Raw genomic sequence first — 24536 nt, 5'->3', positions numbered from 1 at the left:
CATGACAAAATTCCATGACTTTTTTAGGTTTTCCATGACCGTATGAACCCTGTAAATGATCTAAATGCATTTACATTTATTTTATATTCTGAGTAAGACATAAGACTAAAAAATGTTCATCCAATTTAATATTGTCAGGCTGACAATTCCCATTAATAAGTAGCCCAAACTGTCTGTTAACAAATGTAGATTTGTACATCTGCGCATCTGTTCATGCAGATCCGCCATTTGCGCGTGCGACGTTTGTTCATGTGCACAAGAGACAGTCACAGCTGTAAAAACAAATGCTGAATCAAAACTTTTCAAAATCCTGAATCAATATTGGAGTTACTTTTGCACGCTTGAGGAAAGATGACATCATGGCTGAAGTATTTCTTTTAGAAAGGTGATGTTCTGTTATAAAACTATTTTAAACAACAAAGCTTATGTAGTTTTTGTTGTATTATGAATGGGTTATATGCACAGAAATGTTGCACTGAAATCTTCTGGCAAATGATTGATGTGACATAAGGTCCTTTCAAAGCATCGATAATGTAGATTTATATTTAGTTTAACAAAAGATAAATAAATAGCGCTATTCCGCCTAGTCTGTTTTACTGAGGTGAAGTTGGTTTTATATTCACATTGGTTCATTTTTAAACAATGACAACCTTTGATGCTCCTCCCTATATTGTTAACTATGCTACTTTGAATATTCGCTCTGAAATAGCATATAAGTATAGCTTAGTAATGTGTAATTCCTACACCTCGCCGGCCAACCACTTAGCATACAATACTCGCTTTAGGGCAGGGGTGTCCAAACTCGGTTCTGGAGGGCCGGTGTCCTGCTGAGTTTAGCTCCAACACACCTAACCGGAAGTTTCTAGTATATCTAGTGAGAGCTTGATTAGCTGCTTCAGGTGTGTTTGATTAGGGTTGGAGCTAAACTCTCCAGGATACCGGCCCTCCAGGACCAAGTGTGGACACCCCTGCTTTAGAGCAAAGCACATGAGAGAGATCAGCGATCCTTGCATTCATGAAATATTATGACAAGTTCTGCTTGCCACACAACTGAAAACATGCTACATATAATAGTTACTATAACATTTCCAAACTGGTGAATGGCATGAACTAGTGGGCAGCTGCGGTCATCTTTAAGGCGCGTTCATGTTTCAGGAGGCGTGGCTTTGAAATTGAGTTTCAAAGATATTATGCTAACCGGTTAGAATTTTGGTTCACCTACTGCATCTTTAATCTGTTTTGCCAATTTATTACACCAAAGTAAAACAAATAAATAAGTAATAAAGTGGTTCACTCACGTTTAATGTTTGTCATTTTGACCATGTTAATATTGCAGAACCAAACCTTTATTATGTTGTTCATGATTTGTAGTGAAGCTTTGTTTTGTCCATTTATGTTTATGAGCTTGTTTTGGCCAGGCTCATAAACTGATCAGGTCAATGTGAATAGTAATATTTTGCCATTTTCTTTATAAAATATTTGAATTTATTACAGTTTAAAATATTTGTTTTCTGTTTTTTCCACCAATTTTTCTAATTATTCTATTATTTCAGAAATCTAGGGGGATGAGATGAGGTCAACTCATGCAAATGGGCCAACTGTATTTAGCATTAGCGGTGTACATTTAGGGACACAAACCTGTCCCATGATGTTCATGATCACAGGAACCACTCCATTCTCTTTGGTAAAGCCTTGATAGGACATGTTCCTGGCTGACCGCTGCGTGCTGATGAACAAGTCGCCATTGGCCGTCTCAAACACAACGTACTTCATATCTGGTCGAATCCAGCAATTCGTCTGACCAAACATGGTTTCAGGCCTCAGGGTTGCAGCAACCAGAAAAATGGTCTTGCCTTTAAGAGCACTGAAAACATTAAGAGAACAAACATCTTCACATCAACTTCTTTAAACAGGTAAATATTGTTTTGTACCATGTGTTTGGTACTATGGTACTTAGGCATGGGCCGGCAGATTCTGCCTGTATGATAACCTTGGATAAAAATATCACGGTTTCACTGTATTGTGATTACACCTCTAAAATAAGTTCTTTTTAAATGTTTGAGTAAAAAATATATATATATAATTTCCCTTTTAAACACAATATATGTTTTAATTTGAGAAACATTTATAATATTTTGAAGCAGTAAACATGTCAGGCTAAATAATTCAAATGAATCATTGACTTCTGCTCTATTCAGTTTCAAAAACACAGATATCTTTGCCATTTAAAACCATTTACCATTTCTGCTGGAGATACTGTCGTCTTAAAAAACTAAAAAAAAAAAAAAAAAAAATGTAAATAAAACAATCTTACATATCCCATAGGAACATATGATTTGAAGTTTACCCCAGTTTTGTTGGGTAAGGTTCCACAACCTTCATCTTAATGAGAGTGTACTCTTGAGGACCAACTCCCTGAAAAAAAAAAACCTTTACTATAAGACTACAAGACATTCGTCCTATTTTATACTTACAAAGGAATTTCTAAATCAAAAGTAACACCCACCTCTCCTGTCTGTCTGTCATGATCCATGCAGGGCTGCCCATCTTTAGGAGAATAAATTGTATATCTGCAAGAAAAAGTTATAACATTAAAAACAGTGTTAGACATGCATATTAAGGCCCCATTTACACAAATACGTTTTAGTTTTAAAACGCGTAAGTTTTGCTACAGTTACGTCATCCGTCCACACTACGCCGGAGTTTTCAAGTGCCGAAAACTGAGCTTTTTGAAAACTCTGGAGAGGCCGTTTTCATTTTAAAATGCTGCTGCTCCGTGTTAGTTTAGATGGGGGAAAACGGAGACATCTGAAAATGGACAAACTTCCGAGGACACGTCGGGTAAATCTTCAAAATGAACAGTATACTTTACAACCTCATTCACATCACACTGGCGGCGTTGTTTCACTTTCTTAGCAATAAAACAAAAAACTGATTTAAGGAACTGCCCATTTTCATTTTGATATAAGCAACTTAACAGACATCAGAAATGTTGAGGCGTCGTGTAGCTGCATATTTATATGAGCATCATCTTCACTGTATGCATATTTATAACAAAACGGAACCTATAACATTACTGCCTCCTTTCATTTTCATTGAAAATATGAAACATACCCTCTCTTTTGCTGAATGTCAGCTTTAATGATCAATAATGGTCATTATAAAAGTAGAACACACAATAAGTTTAAACAATATAGGAAATAAAGGCGAGCGATCAGTCAAATGTGCAGAATCAGTGTACGCGGTTACATTAATTAATATCTTTGAGCTTATCCAAAACACGTTACCTGAGAACAAGTAATAGATTCAAAAAGTCAGGGAATATGTCATTGGATAGAAAACAGGATGAATTAAATATCACGTTTAACAAATATTGCAAATATAGTGAGATTACATCCAGCGGTAGATCCTTGATGAACAGTCTGACGTGTACAGCTCTCATCTGGGTAGATGACTGCCTGGAGCTCAGACGTCCACATACGCTGCATCGCATGCCAGAGTGTGTGTGTGTGTGTGTGTGTGTGTGGTCACGTGATGTGCGTTTTCAGCGGTGTAGTGTGGACGGAGAGTTGTTCAGAAACGCTAGGTGAAACGCCAGTGTGGACGCGGATCGTTTTCCTTCTAAAACGCCGTTTTAAAACTAAAACGTAAACGGGGCCTACATAAACATGAGAAAGTCTGAGCATTTTTAAAGGGCCACACACCCACCTGTCTCAGCAGGGTGTTTTCACACCTGAAGTTTGAAAAAAAGTCAGGAAAGTGGGTGAGTCCGGTTTAGGTGGGAGTGTCGAGTGGCGAAAGAGGGAGGGGTTTGCATGAAAAGGGGAGTTTCAGTATGTGCACTACAGCTGATTTTTACACGCATTTTCAGATGCAGGGGAGATAGACAGAGACTACATTTACATGGACATCAGTAATCAAATTATTTGACTTGATCTGACTAAGTAATTTGATTAAGGTGTTTACATGAGTTGCTTTTTGAATGTTCCATTCATGATCACAAGGTGATAATATTTTTGGATTTTTTATTAGTTTTAGTTTCTATTTCGTTCAGTTAGTTTTAATTAGTTTTCAGAGGGAAATTTACTAGTTTTTAATAGTTTCTATATTTTGAAATTGCTTAGTTTGTTTAGTTTTTATTAGTTTCAGTATTACTTTTAGTTTTTTTTCTAAATAAGGATATTTGTTAGATGCAAGATTCAAAATCAACAGAATAAATATTGTTTAATAAAAACTCAGCCATACATTTTTTGAAACCTGTTTTCAGAGGACACGTGACCACTACCATCTACCACTGTCTACCATCTACCCATCCTCAAATTCAAATACAACAGCCCACAAGATAGCAGGAGCAGCCTTAAGTACAATATGTGTGATTGAATTAATCAGTTAAAACATCACCATGATCTGAAAAATGTCTTATAGTAAAGTTTTGCAACCCAACTGAAGTATGATTCACTTATTTAAATTCCATTACGATTTTCTGTTATGACATAAACTTACGTTTTACCAGATCCTCTCATTTAAGCCCTCTGTTTACCCGCGGTGCAGTTGTTCAAGTTTAGTTTAGTCACAGCAGGCTGTCATGTACTGTTTGTGTTCACTGAATCGCGCACCGTATTATCGGTTAAGCTTCTCAAATTGATCTTTGTGTAACGTTACTGTTCTAATAACTGAATAAGAGTATATATATTGTATTATTTAAAGTTAGAGGGCGGTATTAGGCTTGTTAAAAATAAGTAGGTTGTGGACGAGTGCTTACTGGAGACGTGAATTGTTTCAAATGATTCAGTTCCATTAGGTGAACTAGTTCAACCGGTTCACTTAGAAGATCCGCTTAAAAAGATTCATTCGCGATGGCGATACAGAGATAAAACCCATTAATGGCCACAAACGTGTTAAAGTAATAGTTTTAAGTCTCTGTATTTAATGCTGTCACCGTGCTGCTGTCATGTGCACTTGTTGTTTTTGTCGCGGGACCAACAGCGCGGATGACTGGAGGAGAACCGGCTCTATCTGGCAAATGGCAGCAGGATTACAGACTCTGAGGTGCCCTAAGGTACAGGTCAAACACCTGCAGCGCGGAGTAAATAGATTTTCTTCTAAAAGGCTTACAGTAAGATTATGTATTTAATACATTTACAAAGACAAAAACGAAGGAGGTTTTTGCTATAATTTTAGTTAGTTTCAGTTAGTTTTAGTACGCAATACAGTTTCAGTTAGTTCTAGTTTTTTGGAAAAACTCTTTGTTTTTATTTTTATTTCAGTTAACGACAATTATTTTACATTTTAGTTTTCGTTTTTTTCTTTCGTTTTCGTTAACTATAATAACCTTGGATTTAGTAACTAAATCATTTTGACTAGGGTATGTCTTAGCACAGCATAGTTATCGACCAATAACATTTTGAGCACTTCTTGTATTTTGTTTACTGTAATAATCTAATAAATAATGTGAAACACTGTTTTACCAGATCAATCGTATAACTAGATGACATCATAAATGTGCAGAGATCTCAGCTTGTACCAGAAAAATGTGGATATGCTGACCTTTAGATAATCATACTAACAACAACATCAACAACAACAACTTGCTAGCTAAGCTAAGAAAAGCAGACAAAATTGAAATGTGTTTAAATGTAATTCTTTTAGTTGTAATATTAATTTTATATTTGATTTGAAAATCATTTTTAAAATTGCAACTTTGCTCTGTTATTAGACAAAAATATACTTTATTTTATGTGCAGCATTTCAAATTATAAAAGGGCACTGTTATCTAAATTCAACTCATTTTGTTAGAAAAATTGTGAAGAAATTGTATCGTGAGCCAAACATCATGACTAAAATTGTGAGTCGAGTGTCCAGTGAATTGTGACATTCCAATACTTTCTTCATACACAGTATGTGTGCATAGGTGTGGAGGGTGGATGCTTAAATTTGACTACTATCCATATTTATTAATAAGAAACATTGATATATTAGTTTCCCTCTAAAGGTAATGATAACTAATTTTTCACCATACCTTTTCCCAAACTTGATCTTTTTTCTCTCTTTCAAATTGATGAACTGCCACCTCACAAAGGAGTCGTAAAAGGGGTTTACATCGGTGGTAATAAAGGAACGACGCCAATCCACCTAAAACATGGAGTAAAAGACACTGGCTTTATTTAGAGTCACATAGCATTAAATGGCACATAGTAAAATAAACTTATCAAACCTTTAGACCCATTTTCTTCAGATCTTCTACAGCAAGAGGAGGGAAATAATCCAGCCAATGTTCAGCTTCAGCAAACTTCACAATTTCAGCATCCTGCAGTCCCAGAGATTTCATGATGTCCCACTGGAACTTGGAGCTTCCAGACTTCGCTACAGCTTTGCTCTGAAAGTGACGTTCAAAATATGAATCTGTTTTAGTTTCAAATTACATACTAACACAATGTTCACTTTATTAAATCAGTGAATACTGCTGACAATCATGATCAAAAGTATTTTGTGGTTTTAATTTTCTCTTCATTGTCAGAAAATGACAAACCTTTCCAAAATAAGCAAACAGTAGCTTGCACAAGCAGTAATAGAAATTGTTTTATTAACACAGCTTTAATAGCTGATTCGTTAAATTTGACATAAAATGGATATTTTAAATATATTTCGCTAAATGTTTTCTATAGAGCATAATGAAACATATGTTTATGCTTAATAATATTTTAAAAGTTACATTTAAAATATGTTTTCTGTTTATGTACACGTGCTTGGCTGATGTGTTTGGCTGCTTCACCTGACGAGCAAGAAGTGCCATCACTGGTATTCTCTAAACAGTCGCAAGTCAGATTTTCTAATTGCTTATTAATTTATTTGTTTTTTCAGTAACTGTTGCTAATTTCATTTAGTTTTAGTTTTCATTAAAAACAGTTTTAGTCTTAGTTTTAGTTTATGTTCACTAAAATAACATCGGTTTGAGTACCAGCTGGCTGACACTGCCAGAGAAAGATTTTATCCTACTGGATTATTAGTCAATTTAACATTCAAAGCCGAATGTGTATCGAATGTGACGTCATTGTGGTGTTGGCAGAATTTTGCTTTGATGTGTGTTACGTGGGTCTGTGTTTTATTTAATTCATATTCATTTGTTGCAGATTTGTGCTTGTTGCGCTTGAGTTATAGGAGGAGTTTCCTACCCGGCTTGTCTAGGATTGGATGACGCCCGTGACGTCACGGGGGATTCCCAGTACATAAGGCTGACAGCAATGGCGGTTCAGTCTCTCTCTCTCTGACTCTTGCTCTCCCGCAGTTTGGTGGTGGCTTGCGCTCAGGCGGTCTGGCTGGCGGTGCTCAGCATGCCAGGCGATTCATCTACATGCCGCTCTCTTTAGAATTATGTTATTGTTAACCTTTTGTTAACTAGTTTGTCTATTTTGATATTTTGTTTCCATAGCAGGTAGTGGATTATTTTTCATAGTCACGTTTTGGTATTTATTTAGTTTAGTGAAGGTAAGCAGTGGCCCGGAAGACTCACCTGTTTTTTATTCCTTTTACAGGAGTTGTAGGTAATATCTGTCCATTTAAAAACAGTACAGTCAGAGACCTGTTTCCTTAGCTGCCCTACCTGTTTATTTGATTTTTGTTTTGTTACGGTTTTGTTTATTATTTCTGTAAATTAAAGAATATTGACGGAACGTCAATTTATTAATTCAGTCGTCTGTGTCTTTCATATGTTCAGCTCAAACCTTGGTTGTTGCTGTTCGAGCCAGTGTTGAGTTTTGGGCCGTAACAGTGTGTGTGTGCGACAATTTCAGCTGGCAGTGTGCACAATTTTAAATGGAGCCAATAAATTGGAGCCAAGTCTGGCCAAACTGCATGGGACAGCATATTTAGAAATCCAAAACAACTGGCTGGTGTGAAGGCTTTTATGTTTCTTTTAAAACTTTGAGAGAGAAAAAATAAATAAATCAATGCATATATTTTGCAAAAAAGTTCCCCAGAATATTTTGGGATAGTTCACCAAAAAAAAAATTAAAATTCTGTCATCATTTACTCACCCTTTACTTAATTCAAACCTTTGAGTTTCTTTCTTCTTATAGCATAGAAGAAGACATTTTGGAGAAAAAAAAGCTAGAGACCTGTAACCATTTACTTTATTAGTATTTGTTTTTCTTACTATGGAAGTCATAAGCTTTCAAAATATCTTCTTTAACAAATTAAAGAAACTCTTAAAGGTTTAAAACCAATTAAGCATGAGTAAATGGTAGGTAAAGTATCTTTTTTGGGTGAACTATCCATTCATTCATTCAATCATTCATTTTCATCCACTTTTCCTGGGCCAGGTCGCGGGGGCAGCAGAACCCCAGACTTCCCTCTTCCCAGACACTTTCTCCAGCTCCTCCGGGGAATCCCGAGGTATTCCCAGGCCAGTCGAGAGACATAGTCCCTCCAGCGTGTCCTGGTTCTTCCTCAGGGCCTCCTCCCGGTGGAACATGCCTAGAACACCGCCCTAGGTAGGAGTCCAGGAAGCATCCGAAACAGACGCCTGAGCCACCTCTGCTGACTTCTCTCAATGTGGAGAAGCAGCAGCTCTACTCCCAGGTGACAGAGCTCCTCACCCTATCTATAAGGGTGCGCCCTGCCACCCTGCGAAGAAAACTCATTTTGGCTTGGTGGTCAAAGGGTGAACTATTCCCTTCAAGTAAATTCTCTTAATTTTACTGTACATAATGTTTTGCATTTAGGATGCAGTTAGCTTGAATACATTAAATAGTCTAAATTATTTATTTGCTATTTAAAATAATTCTCAATCACTTAGCAACTTCACTTGCTAACTTCTTCACCACTGTTTTGCCATGATAGTTACTTAGAGTAGATAATGGTTTTGAAAAAATAATAGTGCAAATAATAGTGCAACGAGCGGATAAAGTATGAAATCCTCCATGACTGTGTGTGTTGTCAGCAGAGGCTTGTGCCACAGCGCCAGGAGAAAGTATAAATCAGACTAAAATCAGTCACTAGGCCTAGTGGCACAAGGACAATTATATAATTGAGGAAAATGAAATTTAGTTGTTGTGTTTTGCATCTTATTATCCAGCCCTAATTTTAGCTGTGGTTTCCTCACAATTACACATATTCACCTTCTTGCCCTTTGTCTTGTCCTTGATGATGACTTCATCAGAGGTCTTCTTCTGCTCTTCCTCCTCTTCATCTTCTTCAGGGAATTGGGGTGGATAACCATACAGCTCCATTTCTCTCTTCAGCTTGTCTGCACATGCCTAGTACACACAGACATTAAGGGCATCATGCAAAATCAACTTTTGAAAGCTGTTTGGACAGAAATGTATGTACACTCAAAGTAATATTTTTGCTGCTTGTTCAATCTTTTTATTTAAAATGAGCTGAAACAGCATAAATATCGAGGGCTTTTTTGGGGTCAATTTAATTGTTTTATGTTCAATTAACTTGCGTTGGGACGACATGTAGGAATTGTGTGGAAGCCATCATTTTTACAGTGTAGGTATAGTGTGTCCATAGTCAAAATGGAGTGATAGAAACTCAAGCCTCTTTTTTCAATTGCCTGATTATGATCCAAATCCTCGCTCTAGGCTGATGGGCATCAGCAGTAGCTCATCAGCCACAAGCTACATAAACCACACAATCTTAGCCAGACTGGAAGAAGCATCTCCACGAGATGGTATCTCTCTCTCTCTCTCTCTCTCTCCCTCTCCCTCTCTCTCTCTCTCTCTCTCTCTCTATCTATCTATCTATCTATCTCTCTCTCTCTCTCTCTCTCAACAGCAGTTGCTGACCGATCAACCACCCCAAACACAGACACCTGGTACCTGCAGGAAGAAAGCATGGCATCCACCAGAGCACCACCTTTGATCTTACAATTTGTCACTAATCCACCCTCTGAGGTCTGCACTTTAGGGTCTACTCACACTACTATGCGATTCAAACCGTGCGCGGTACGCTTGTGTGTGACTGCAAAACGCATGACCTGCAAAAAGCCCGAAACTGAAAGCAAGACGTGACTTTTAAGGGACTGTTTCATATGGATTTATTAATCATTCTTACCGTTCAATGAACGCAAACTGTCGTAGTTTATTAAAAACGCACCACAGCTGCGCCTTCAGCAAACCTCCTAATTCCTGCAGCACGAGGACTTTATGACTGTTTATGAGCGTCAAACGTGGCGAATCTGTTCGGCGAAATATTTGACTGCGTGTCACCGCATTCCAAACGACTAAAACAATATAACTAGAGAAATCTCTACTGTGCTGAGCGAGAGCGCTTCTCCAAGCAAGTGTGCCCAGGCCCGAATGTAATGTGAGTGCGGGCAGTCGGGGGAGATGGGAGGGGGGACAAGTGTGATTTGGCCCGGTTCAAAGCAACTGTACATAGTGTGGGTAAGCCCTTAATCCCACCCTGTGACACAGATGGATAATGCAGGTACAGGAGGGAAGAATCCCAGACGCAGACTCCTCCCCTCATTTTGCTCTTCCTACAACATGAACAAACTTCTCCAGCAGTTGACCGAGGTAGGTATCCGGCAGGAGCAAGTAGCCGAGCACCCTGTCAATTGTTAGAACCAGACCGAGCAGGAGCTTGCAGCCCTGTTCATGATCGCTGTGCAACGCATTGCGCTGCTGGATCCTTGAGTGCGAGCTATGCAATTCCGGCCAAAATTTGACATTGAATTTATCTGCAGATGTTTGAGATTTCAGCCACATCTGAGGGGTGGTGACTGGGTCCGTTGACGACTGGGTCCATTGATGACTGGGTCCGGGTCGTGCCCCCTTGCTGACTGGGAAGGCACAAAGTACCTACTTTTCCCTCCCCACCGCTATGGCTGACGGATACAGGGAAGTAAAGCAGGAAATCCTGGCCCATGCCTGGAACTATCATTAACATGTGCAGCCTAACAATTCTTTAAATGGGTGTATAAGCCTTAACTGCCGGCCTGTGCCCAAGCGGCTGACCTCACTCCGCTCGCACAACACTGGCTGCTTGAGAGAAATCCAATGGTCATTGACAAACTGCTTTCTAGTCGTATAGTCAGGCGGTTGAGATGAGAAACCCCTCAAGCACCCTGGAACTCGTTGAGACCATAAAACTAACAGAAGCAACCCTACAGCGAGAAGGAGGGGAGCAAACGTCACCAATTTCCCTGTCCAGGATGTTCCGGAGGGCAACCAACAACCTGGAATCAGGTCAGCGACCTTCTCCAAAGGATGGAAATCCTGATGCCATCATGACCAACCTGAGTAGGCCCCAGAGGTTGATGTCAAAATTAATGGGAGGCCGTTTCGGGCCTTCTTGTATTGCGGTAACATATAAAGCCTCATTAACACTACAAGCGACTCGCAGCAGCAAAAGCGACAAGTTCATTTCAACCGAGAGTGAGTGACTTCCGGCGACCAGGTGGGCCTGTAGAGCAATGTGATAAAGTTGAGAACCCTTCAACTTTATGCAAATGAAAAGCGACTTTCTTGATCGACAGCCAATAAAAACACCAGCAGAGCTCACATGATCCTCTCTTAGCTCGCTCAGAGGCCGGTTGTATTTGTGCTGTATATACCTACACACCGCTGCATTTACAGCAGGTTGCCACCCAGAGCAACAGGCATCTACAAAGTCGCTGCTAGTCTGAATGAGGCAAAATCTCCATACAGGCATGGATCCTTGCATCCCAGACTGAGTCAAAAATCTCCTTGCCCATCACGTGTGTCCTCAGGGACCATCGGCAGGTGCCAAACCGCAGTGTGACCATTTTGTCCTTCACAGACGCCTGGACAGTGAAAGCAGTAAAGGACCTACTAGTACTAGTCCTGCTTGGGAAAGACTGGCCTGGATTGGATTACCAGCTAGCCAGTGCTCCACAATCTGCCAGTCCCATTGGGAGCTGCTGGGGGAACTCCTTCCCCCAGTCCGCTGATTGTGTTGATCGCATTGATGGACCTAGTAAGGCTGCTGCCCAAGTATGCTGAGGACATGAACATATGTTGGAGATTGTCGACTATGCCGCCCAGTACCCAGAGCCAGTTCCCCCTCAGGAAAGCCACCGCCAAAGCCATCACCAGGCTTTTCTGTGTAGCATTCTGCCTTACGTCTTCTTTAACATTCTTGAAGTTCCCCAGGAATCAACTGGTTTCACTGGTTTTTAAAGCTCCTCTTTGACCGACAACCCCAGGGCTTTTGGGATGTGACTAAGGAGGAGCAGCAGCCTACAGTACATTTTGTCGTGGAGCATGTAAAACAGATGAGAGAGTAGATCAATCGTATCATGTCATAAGTCTGGGAGCATCTCGTCATACCGCAGCAGGCCTAACAACACATATATAACCGAGCAGGCCGACCATGGGAATTCCAACCTGAAGACAGAGTCATGGTCCTAATCTCGAAAGCTGCCTGCAAGTTCCTGGACACCTGGCAGTGCTCCTATACAGCTATATCTACTGCGTACGGTAGCCGGGAAAAAGGAGAACTGACCTGTTGTACCACATCAACCTCCTAAAAAAGTGGGTTGAAACTAGAGAGCAGCTTGCTGCCCTTCTCACGCTCCAGCACTTTCACTTTATCATGTGTCCTTGGGCCAGCGCCCCAAGACTAATGCTGACAGCCTCTTTCAGATCTAGGAAGCTATTATAGGTTTGTCAGGTGTCACTCCCCTCCCCCTGAGATTTTAAGCACGAATTGCAAGTTAACAAGCTCACTGATTGATTAGGGAAAAAAAAAAGACCAGTGGTTGCTTCGCGATGATGGGTCTTTGTGTGTGAACTACTGAATGACACATCAAAGAGGCTTGCTGATGCGTCGCCAACATCTAACATGCTAAATATTACAGAGCAGTTGGCAGACTTAACCCTAAATGGGGTCACATGAAATAAGTCCTGAACTGACTGGTCGTGCAACAAGAGCTCAAAAGAAGTGTCTGTGATTGGCCAGAATGATCATCGATGCACTCACTTCACCCAACACTTACACAGACACAAAAGCATATTAACACTGGAACTACCAGAATTCTATACCACTAGAATTACCATAGCTGTCATTATTATTTTTTTTTTTAATTATTTTTGGATAGGATAGTAGTCAAACAGGAAGCAAAGTGGGGGAGAGAGAGGGGGGGGGGGGTGTAGGGTCGGGAAATGTCCTCAAACCCGGATTCTAACTCGGGAAGCCCTGAAGTGCTAGAACACCATACGTCAGCGCTAACCACTAGGCTATTGAGCCGACTTATAGCTGTCATTCTGACCTTCCTCATACAAGACGTGTTGTCAAGTCATTTACATTTAGTTTTAAATGTCTGTGATTATATGTTATGAAGTTATTATACCCTAAAAATATTTTTATTATCTTATAATACAACCTATAATAGTGTACTTAGACTACTAGAACACTTGCAAAGGTCCATGTCTCACTTTCATTTTCACTTTTATAAAGAGGCGATTTTAATAAAATAACAATGTTAGAAAGAAATATACAGATAATTAGAAGAAGTCTGGATATTACCGATATGCGAGTTTTATTTCAACAAAAATTAAAAACTCTCTGACTGCTTTGGTAGTTCTAGTGTTAAAGCCACATCTATATGCTTGAACCCTGCAGATGAGTGATTGATCCACTGAAGCATCAGCTGATTGACAAGGTTTTCAAACGCTCACCTGAAAGCTTTGAGAGAGGTTTGAAATGATGTGTCAGTGATGATCACACAAGCCAATAGTGTTCTGCTCTTTCTGACGTCTTCTCTCTCAATGCTTTGACTGTGGTTTGGAAGATTGAAAGGGCTGTTGGGTGACAGAGTTAAGCCATGGTGACACTAGAGTTTGCTTAGCAATGCAAACAACGAACGAAGTTTTGAGGACTACAAAAAATTAATCTGGGCTAGTGAGATCACAAGGGCTTCTGGTTACATGCATTCACCATGCACACACACCCCGCACAGCAAAGGGGCATGGCCAGAGGTGATGTAATGTTATAGCAGAGAAAGCTAAAATGCAGAGAATGCCACAGAGCTTCTTCCGTTTCTGTATTTGGGTTTCCAAAGGGCAAAAAGAAGTCCAGAGAATTATAAAAAATATATAGCTAGCATTTGACAAAGGAGAGCTTTCAGAATCTCCCAGTTCAGTGCTGGATTCGGTTAAAACTCCTCCAACCAAGGAAGCTGTGGATTGTGAGCTACAACCTGTAAGTATTTTTATTTGTTAAAATCGATCAACTACATGCACAGTTTCTAGCGTTAATGGTATGTTGTAGCGAGAACGTAAACTAGGATGTAAACAACAGGAAATGCTGTTTGGCACCTTTAACAATTTAGCTACAAATTCATATGTATCAGTCAAACCACTGTAAACACCCACAATCTTCAGCAGCGCATGCAGTGACTCTCCATGCGGACGCTTTGCATGCATTCTACATCTCAAATAACAAACTCGCTAAAGATATGAGAACATTTTATATTACTTAAACATGCTTATTCTGAATATATGTGAAAGACACCTGTCAGATTTTATTTTAGAGAGCAGACGTGAGGTTCAGCTGTGTGCTCTTCATTTTTCTATCTGATTGAGGCAGCTAACGCTACAAATGCTGCATTCACGCCAGATGCAGAAGAAGCTTCAAGCGCGAGTGATTTACAGTGCAATGCAAAGATGCGACTAGACATCATGTGGCACGACACCGGACAACAGTACATCAAACTGGGTTAGGCTCAGTCGGAAGCACCGCTGAAAGCTTCCATCATCCAGGTTAAGTTTCTGGAGGAGTTTATGAGCTCAGAGCTGGGAGAACCTCTGAAAGGATCTAGTGGACTCAGGTCAGGCAAGGCTCCAAACGAATCAACGCTGTTTTTCAGTCTTCCTAATGCACATAAACATAGCTATTCTCTCAATAAAATCCATGTTAGACATTTAGCAACGAAGCTGAAGTCACAGGGCAGACAGAAGACCAGCCCATGATGCGAATCCGTGTATGTTGTGAAGTGAATTTGACGTGCGAATGAAGCAGATTTGACGCGCAAATGAAGCGAGTAAACTCAAAATGTTCACGCGCGAATAGCACGATTTACCTGCGCGTACCGCATCTGGTGTGAACAGCATAAAAGATTCTCTATTACACAGCGCATAATGGTAGGGGTGTGACTAGGTGACGATCCACAAATCACAGCACATTATGTTAGCTGACCAATCAGAGCCTCTTAAGGACGGGTCTTTCAGAGGAACTAGGAAATATGACAGTCCTTTTGCTGCTAGCTGAGTAACTGAGTAAAGTGAGATATATGAAAAAATAACATGATTTTCTACAAGTGAAGCATGAGCACACATTGCTTTGCGTCTTATAAACACAACCAAGCCTTAAAAATACACTGTGGACCACGCCTTTAAGCATTTCTGTGAAAAAAACATGTAAACTTTAAAGAGTTTAATCTACTCACTTTGATAGGCATCCCAGTGCAGTGAAGCCCAAATGGGAAAAGACACTGCTTTCCTTTAAGCCGCTGGTAACCCACTGCAAACTACAGGACATTGAGAATAAGAACAGAATAAGGTATTACACTATATGAGGTCTACGACATCTTTATTAAATGAATTTCAAACTCACCTCACACTTAGAAAGGCAGAACGTATGGCCGAGGTGAAGTCTCCCATTCATATATGGGTAGGGAAATGTAATAAAGTACTTGTTCCTACTAGATAGACAATAGAACATTATTAGACATGAACACATTCTATACAAACTCAGGAAATACTGAGGTACACAAAAACCAGGCTCACTTCGTATTTTCCCCAATGGTAGCTGGGGCTTCATTCTCAAAAAGCTTTTCCTGCTCCCATTTCTGCTGAACCTCCTCCTCAATCTTCTTCAAGAAGTCAAGTTTTGCTGTTCCTTTGCGTTCCTGGAATAGCACATAACATTAAAGGAAAATATAAAGCTCAGCTATAATAAGCGCATATGTATAAAATAACAAACACATCATTATGAATAAGACAGCTCATACAAATAACCCATAGCAAATATCTATAACGTCGGACAGTTTAGCAAGGCTGTACCGCTGGTTCGCGTCTCACTTTAGTTGTTAAAGGTGATATTTAATTCATCTTGTCTCTATCTAACGATTTTTCGGTCTTTTGAATCTCTCAGGTAACGCGTCACAGCTTCAGTAGTATCTTTCCCTTTCACGCTTGTACTTAGTAATTTTTGCGAAAACCTCAGATACTGTTGGTTGCTTGCTTTTGGCATATCTGTCAACCCTCCCGTTTTTCCCGGGATTCTCCCATATTTTACAGTTATATCCCATTATCATCCCGTAAAAGTATTTTCCTGTATTTTCAGTCTTTCTCTGAAGGGTGGCAATAAACATTAAAGAGCAGATCCTCCCTATGTGCAACCCATACCACCAAACCACCAGGGGCCGCCCCTTTCTCTTAAATGCGAGTCTGTTCTGTGCGTTTGTTTTATTTCGGCATAAAAACACTTTGAAATAAACATTAAAATAGCGTAATTCACTTTCCTTTTTCATTACAGGTGTTAGAAGTTAGGAAAGCAATCGACTGTTTTCATTATAATGTTAGATGTGTGCATTTTTAAAGTGACACCTGTTATTTAAAGTAATCAAACAAAATATCCAAATAAATTAGAGATTCATTCGGTGCTCTTTAATCAGAATGTGTAAGTTATACAGTGAAGAATTTGATAACTTGATTCTATTTCTTTATAACAGCTATTAAGTTTAATAAGCTAAACTGTTTGCTAATTTATTTGCTGGTAATGTAAACTATTTATTTTTTCTTTTGTGAATAATTTTTTATAATAATAAAACGTATTACTGACGTTTAACTGTTTATTTACAATAAAACAGCTCCGGATGAAGAGATTTAGTAATTTGGGGATTTTTTGGGGGTTGAAAATAGTCCCTTATTTTCACATCCCAATGTTGACGGGTATGGCTTTTGGTTGTGCACCTTTTTTACCAACCAAGTTTGTCAAAGCCATTAAACGACACAGATCACTCTGACTATTCATGCCAGAGTCCCGCGGAAAAAGTGATTGACAGGTAGTAATTTGTGTGTAACTTCTCTTTAATTATTTATGATTTGGTTGTGGGTAAAACAAAGACCATGCAGGTCAGGTAGTTGGTAAGCTACAAATAATTGATTTGTTATGAATTAATTTATTCTTCATAAATATTTAATTCACCGTCGCCTACGACAACGATGCCATCATCCATCGCAATGTTTCACTTTAGACATTGTACGATGCAAAATTGGTCGACATCGCCCAACCCTAGCTTAAACAATAAAAAACACACATGTATTCAAATTATATTAAACAACAATTTGCGTAAAATTATCATAAATTGCATAAAAATAATACGATGTAAGGAAATATATATTTTAATTAAAAGCATGATAATATTGATAGAGAGTGCATATTTTGATGTTTGATTTTAATGGGAGTTCCATTACTTTCCTAATAACTATCTCAACAAACAAATGAACAAATTAAGTTAAATTAAATTAACAGAAACAAAATATTTTCAGAGTAATTTTTTTAAAATCCATTCAAATATTCATTTTATACAGTAAAAATTATGTTTTAAAGTATGTGTCTTGCTTTTTATAATAGAAGTCCCCTGCATAAGATAAGAATGGCCATACAGTACTAGGGATCTGTGGCACAAAAAAAAAGGTTTAAATGCCCTGAATTTTAATAGGCATGCATTACGCTGAAAAAACAATGCAACATTATTGAATTAATTTAATAATTGGACAGACAGACAGACAGATAGACAGATAGATATCTACTTATGTAAAAAAAAATTTGTAGGATGTTTATTAGTTAAGCTTTCATATCTCAAATATCAAATTTGCTAAGTTATACATCTGTACTTGTATGAAACTGTACGGTGATGCACGTCACATCAGCACCTTTGATTGACAGCTGTCAACTCTATATTCCTTATTGTGCCGACATCTTCAACAAATCCCTCAACTTTCAAGATAATGATACTGTTCTTCGTCGCTAACTGTACGCTTCTAACATCTACTCCCGTTTTCTGTTCAGGACTGAAGAACCATAAATGAATAACGTTAAGAGTAACAGAGGCACATGTATGAAGCTAGCTGCTAAAGGTAGCCATGCTGCTCCCTAGAACGCTTTAATGTTCTTAAAATGTAAGATCATGAAACAAACTTTACTCTACATGCATTAAGTACAAAGGAAGTGATATAAATCAACTTTACCGTCATCCTGATCTATTCGCAGTAACTTCAACTGGATTTTTTTTTGAAGAGCGAAACCCACGCTGGATGATGACACCGTAAAGAAACGTCGGCGCCGGAAGACGCTTTGCGTTAGGGGTAATGTAGTTTTAGAAGACCTGTCTACTTCACACAAAGAATACAATAATGCTAATAATAATTATTATTATTATGATATTTGAACATTGAATTCTTAATTGTTCATAAGACACAGAATCATAACACTAGTCATCGGAAAGTCAGATGATTTAAGATAATATATCTCTAGCACAATTCTTGATATCATGGTCAAACATCATTTTGCATAATAATAATAATAATAATAATAATATTAATAATAATAATAATTGTATTTATTTATTTATTTGAAAATAAAAATGCAAGAGACATTACAAGTAAGTAAATTAATGAGGAATGTTTACATAAATAGTTGGTTCTTAAAACACTCACTTTCCTTCGGCTTAGTCCTTGATTTATCAGGAAGCGCCACAGCAGAATGAACCCCCAATTAATCTGCCATATTTATATTTAACAGATGCCCTTCCAGGGGCAAGTTGCATTGAGAGTACACTATGAACCCTAGTGAAACATCAACCCACTCAAACACTATAGCCAGGGCCACACAGAATCTATTGGTATCTTTTTTAAAAATCTGCAGATTTATGCAGAATGATTTTGAGAGTATAGCAATTAAACATGTAACACATTAATAATCTAATTTTGACTTTTATCTGAGGTTTACAATGCAATTAGACCCATGTTTAGTAAAAAAAAAGTCTCTTAAATAATATATCCACCAAAAGACAAAAAATTATTTCTTTACAAACTTTCTTATTGTACATAAATCATATTAGCAATTGCATATTATGCATTCATTCATTCAGTTTCGGCCAACTGACCCAGCTGAGGCTTGAACCAGCGACCTTCTTGCTATGAAGCGAACGTGCTACCCACTGCGCCACCGTGCAGCCCCATATTATTCATATTATTCAATAATATGAAATTAATGAAATTAATTCATTTGGCATGAAATTAATATAAAGACTGAATATATTCTATATATATAAATTTATATCAATAAATAAATAGACTGAATGATTTCTGATGCTAAAATTATGTGGAAATCTGCAGATTTCTACGCATGCAGATTCTATCGCAGGTCTAAATTTTTTTAACCAATTTACCTGCATCACAAGTCTTTGAGAAAACACAGAAAGCCAAGACTCAAACCAGCAATCTTCTTGAAGTGAGGTGACAGTGCTAACCACTGAGCCCCCATGCTGCCTTTGGTTTAATGCAATTATGTGGCAAACAGATAAAAATTTTTCAAACAGACTGTCAAGAGTCAAAGAACTAAATTGCAACAAATGTAGCATTGGAGAAAATACATGTAACTTAAATTAAACACACAGTATAGCCCTGTACAGCTTAGTCCCTTTATTAATCAGCGGAATGCCACAGCGGAATGAACCGCCAACTTATCCAGCACACATTCCAGTAGTGAATGCCCTTCCAGCTGCAACCCAGTACTGGGAAACATCCATACATACTCATTTACACACATACACTACGCCCAATTTTGTTTATTTAATTCCCCTATAGCACATGTCTATGGGAAAAACTGGAGTACTCGTATGAAACCACACAAACATGGGGAGAACAATCAAACTCCACACAGAAATGCCAACTGACCCAGCTGAGGCTCGAACCAGCGACCTTCTTGCTGTAAGGCAATCGTGCTACCCACTGCACCACCATGACGCCCGATATAATATATAAGTATATAATATATATAGCGTCACAGTGGCACAGTAGGGAAGTGCTGTCGTAAAGACTTTGGACATCTACTTGGACACTTTGAATACTTCCAAACAGTTTGGAATTATAAAGCGCACATGTCTTGAGGGAGTTCATTATGATGCGATTTACCTTCTATGTGCAATTTGATTGGACTCGCAGGACTGATTTTTCTAATCCCCAAAGACAAGAAAAAATAAAGTAGTGACTGCAGGTTGAAGGAAAGTAGTGGAGTAAAAGTACCGATACAGCACTAAAAATGTACTCAAGGGAAAGTAAAAGTACACCTTTTTAAAACTACTCAGTAAATTACAATTCCTGAGGAAAAACTACTCAATTACAGTAATTTGAGTATTTGTAATTAGATACTTTACACCACTGGTCTTTTAAAGAGTTCATAAATCCTTTCTGAAAATAAAAAATAAGGGTGTTGCTTTGAAAATGTATGTACATTTATGGATGTAAAATTTAGCCAAAAAAAGCAATAAATTAATAATAAATTTACAATGAGAAGGATCTACATTCAGAGAGTAACCAAAGAATACAATTTTTGGGGAAATACAAAAAAATTATTTTATGAAATTGGAAAAGTCAACCCAAAACACTTTTGAGTAAGTACTCTCCCAAAATAAATGATTTCATCATATTGAGTACAAAATGAGCATTTAGGGGAAATATTGTTATTAAATTTAGCTAGTTTTGTATTTATTGGGTAGCAATTACAAATTATTTTGATTGAGACTTTTTTTTCCGAAGAAGCCAAAACTGTTCCCAATTTATTTATTTATTTATTTATTTATTTATTTATTTATTTATTTATTTATTTATTTATTTATTTATTTATTTATTTATTTGTTTGTTTGTTTGTTTATTTATTTGTATCAAGCTGAACATACAAACAAAATGATACATACTTACAATATTACAAACTGACATCTTAAGGTTGAGTAATAAAATAGGCAAACATAAAATGCATCTCAAGAATAAAAAATAACAGTTTTTAAATAAATTGCAATAAAATAAAAAATAAAAATAAATAAAGGGGCTTTGAAAATTAAATTAGCTTATAAAAGTCCAGAAAAGAGATAAGCTTAAGGGCTTGTCTTTTTTATTCCCCAATTTTACAGATTTGAAAAGACGTTTTACCTCATTCCACCGCTGATTAAAGTTAAGAGTAGATTTGAACCATCTGCATTTGTGAATAAATAATTTTCCCAAGCATAAAAGAACATTGGCAGCAAAATGAAATTCTTTGTTTTCAAGGAAGATACCAAACTTAACTGTCTTTACAGTGAGGGGGGAGAAATTTATATTCCTGGATCATAACCACATCTGTACCTCTGACCAAAAGGCAAGCCCCATGTCACAATGAAAAATAAAACATGTTCCAAACTCAAGAAACACAGTTATTCACATCTAAATTGAATTTCAATCCTAAAATGTCATTGGTAGGATAAATCTCAAATTTTAAAGCTCACCTCCTTAACTTTAGGAGGGAGGGGGAAAGACAAATAATCTTTCCTTATTCTTTTAATTTCAACATTTTTAAAATCTTTAAATCGCAATTCTCTTCTAATTAGATTTGGAAAGTGTGACTGTAAAATTAAGTTCTTAATGATTTTGTTAGTGCATTTTCTATCACAGAAAGCATAACCATTGATAGACAGTTGTCTCAATTTTGGAGAGGTTCGGGAATATAAAATTATTCTTTAACTAATGACCTTAAAGCTGCTGGAATGGCAATCTATGTCACCATTATTCCAAATTTTCATTCTGTGAGGAGAAAAACTGCCCAAAGCAGTGGCAGCCCTGTGGTAGGCTGTGGCCAGTGCAATGTGACGTTTCCCTGTGACGTTGCTATCAACCTCAGCAGCTCGTCCGACTCACCAGTGACTTCAGAAGGCCCAGTGTGTGTGTTTTTAAACGATGCTAGTAGGAGTCGCGCATAAACACCCACATTTTTATCAGTATTAATCACTTGCGCGTCAGGATGATTATAGATAATGTTGACGCTCTGAAATCCTGGCTGGCTAAACTTCTTGAACCCATGTAAGTGATGAACAGTGACATTCTAAGCAGTTGTGCTAACTGGCGCTGCTAACATGCTAACACGTTATCTGTGTTTCAAACCACTTATCCGCTCTGCGAACAGATATCGTTTCCTTTGATTTGGGCTTTAAACGGCAGGTCAGCTGTGTTTAAATCATGTATGCGTTTTGAAATCGTAACACACCTCCTAATTAGGATTCATGTAGCTGGAAGCTATGCTAATAGTGTATTTTGGATGAGTGAGGTGCTCATCAAAACAGCCTACTAGTTTTATAGACTGAGCCAAAACAAGATCAGGATCAAGTTAGTTTAGTTTTAGAGTGTTGGCACGTGTGATCTGCAGGCAGACAGGGGTTATTTTTGAATTCAGAATCAATTTCCCTGCATGTTGAACTTGATCCCCAAGTTGTCATGTATTTGATCTCAGTGTTTCCAAGCAGATCTCTTGGAAAAGCTGCTAGTAAACAACAGTTTATGCTGTCAGTCATTGTTTTAGAAGACCTGCATAACTCTTAGACTTCTTGTCTTTTGCATGAACTTAAACTTTTAATGGATTTGCTTCTCTTTTACAGATGTGATGCTGACCCATCTGCATTGGCGAACTACGTTGTGGCGTTAGTAAAGAAGGACAAACCAGAGAAAGAACTGAGAGCGTTGTGTGCAGATCAGTTGGATGTTTTCCTTCAGAAAGGTATCCGCACAAAGGCTACTTATATCTGATTATTCTAAATGTAGAAGCTGTTGAGAAGCTAAAATAAATATACAGTTGAAATCTAACAGAAGTTTAACAGAGAGAAGATTTTTTCAACACATTTCTAAACATAATAGTTTTAATAACTCTTTAATATCTCTAATAACTGATTTCTTTTATCTTTGCCATGATGACAGTAAATAATATTTGACTAGATATTTTTCAAGACACTTCTATACAGCTTAAAGTGATATTTAAATCTTAACTAGGTTAACTAGGCAGGTTAGGGTAATTAGGCAAGTTATTGTATAACGATGGTTTGTTTTGTAGGCTATCGAAAAAATATAGCTTAAAGGGGCTAATAATTTTGACCATAAAATGGTTTTAAAAAATTTTTAAAAACTGCTTTTATTCTAGCGGAAATAAAACAAAAAAGACTTAAGAAGAAATAAGAAGAAAAAATATTGTCTGTGAAATACATACTGTGAAAATTTCCTTTCTCTGTTAAACATCATTTGGGAAATAATTAAAAAAGAAATAAATTCAAAAGGGGGGGGGCTAATAATTCTGACTTTAACTGTATATGTGAATATAAATCTGTGTGTGTGTGTGTTTGTATGTGTATGTAATTTTGAGTTCAAGACTTTAATCACTTTCATTAAGTTGAATTGCTTCATTTTTCTATTAATTTCACAGAAACTACAGGGTTTGTCGATAAACTCTTTGAATGTCTAACCAGCAAAAATTATTTGGGACCTCCAGCTGTTAAAGAAGAGGTCAAAATTCCAGTACAGAAGATTGAGGAGAAAGAAGAGGTAAAGTCAGATCAGTTCATTTTATTTTTTTCAGAAATAAAAATAATAAAATAATATGTAAAAGGTACACTCTAAAAAAACGTTGGGTTATTTATTTAACCCAATAGTTGAGTTAAAAATATTTGGTGCTTTGGGTTATTTTTAAACCTTTGTTTGGTTATTTATTTAATAACTCATCCAGTTGGGTTAAACATTTTGAATTTCAACAGTCAACTGATTTAACTGACAGAACAGCTGTATTAAAATGTGCACGTAATGTTGTTTTTGCGTTATAGTTTAAGCTCTAACGCAATAATGATGTTGTTTTTTAATCAAATTACCTCTCCATGTCAGGTTTTTATATTCATTTTAATTTGATGATACAAACGCGCGCTTCATAGCTGATCTATATACAGATAAAAGTGCTTTCTCTATCTGTGTTTTTTAAGGACATGATACACGTTTGAGATCTTAGTGGTTAAACCAATTTTTGGCAAAATAACCCAACAAATTAGTTATTTTCTAACCCAAATTGTTGGGATAACCTTAACCACTCAATCGATTGGGTTAAAATAACTCAACAGCAGGTCGGTGCCAAAACAACCCATCATTGGGTTATCTGTTGGGTTATTATTAAGCCAACGGTTTTAAGTGAGTATGTATTTTCACAAGATGTATTAAGTTTAATCCCCAGATTGTGTCTGTGTAATTTCAAATCTCAAATTTCAATCTTAAAATGCTTATTATTTTTTATTATGTGATGCTGTAATTTCCCGTTTAGGTGGAAGAAAACGTGCACTGTTTTTAAAATCAAAATAAACTGTTTTTCCACCCCAGCAACAAAAAACAAAACATCTGCAATCTTTTATTTAAAAGCCTTGATAAACTTTCAAAATATATGGTTTTCTGGGCACACTATATAAGCACAGAGCACCAGATGTCAAAGGGTAAATCATGTATGTA

The 24536-nt window shown here is 37.5% G+C and overlaps 2 protein-coding genes across 4 annotated transcripts in view; one reads left to right on the top strand and one right to left on the bottom strand.

The window, feature by feature from the left end:
• The window catches only part of lars1b (leucyl-tRNA synthetase 1b), a 76754-nt gene extending 58444 nt beyond the window's left edge, over nucleotides 1–18310 (bottom strand). The window contains exons 1-10 of the mRNA XM_056446130.1: nucleotides 18225–18310; nucleotides 15756–15877; nucleotides 15583–15670; nucleotides 15416–15496; nucleotides 9117–9254; nucleotides 6215–6376; nucleotides 6020–6132; nucleotides 2507–2570; nucleotides 2348–2415; nucleotides 1639–1864 (exon numbers count right to left, since the gene is read on the bottom strand). Of these exons, the coding sequence (XP_056302105.1) occupies nucleotides 1639–1864; nucleotides 2348–2415; nucleotides 2507–2570; nucleotides 6020–6132; nucleotides 6215–6376; nucleotides 9117–9254; nucleotides 15416–15496; nucleotides 15583–15670; nucleotides 15756–15877; nucleotides 18225–18230 (1068 nt within the window). The 5' untranslated portion in view covers nucleotides 18231–18310. The remainder of the gene's footprint in view (nucleotides 1–1638; nucleotides 1865–2347; nucleotides 2416–2506; nucleotides 2571–6019; nucleotides 6133–6214; nucleotides 6377–9116; nucleotides 9255–15415; nucleotides 15497–15582; nucleotides 15671–15755; nucleotides 15878–18224) is intronic.
• Nucleotides 18311–21910: 3600 nt separating this feature from the next.
• Nucleotides 21911–24536, top strand: part of rbm27 (RNA binding motif protein 27) — a 50174-nt gene continuing 47548 nt past the window's right edge. For all 3 annotated transcript variants that reach the window (XM_056446089.1, XM_056446088.1, XM_056446090.1), the window contains exons 1-3: nucleotides 21911–22088; nucleotides 22661–22779; nucleotides 23476–23594. In XM_056446089.1, the coding sequence (XP_056302064.1) occupies nucleotides 22030–22088; nucleotides 22661–22779; nucleotides 23476–23594 (297 nt within the window). In that variant the 5' untranslated portion in view covers nucleotides 21911–22029. The remainder of the gene's footprint in view (nucleotides 22089–22660; nucleotides 22780–23475; nucleotides 23595–24536) is intronic.

Source organism: Danio aesculapii, chromosome 21 (genome assembly GCF_903798145.1).
Source record: "Danio aesculapii chromosome 21, fDanAes4.1, whole genome shotgun sequence".
Taxonomy (NCBI): Eukaryota; Metazoa; Chordata; class Actinopteri; order Cypriniformes; family Danionidae; genus Danio; species Danio aesculapii.
This window is presented reverse-complemented; position numbering and strand designations above follow the sequence as displayed.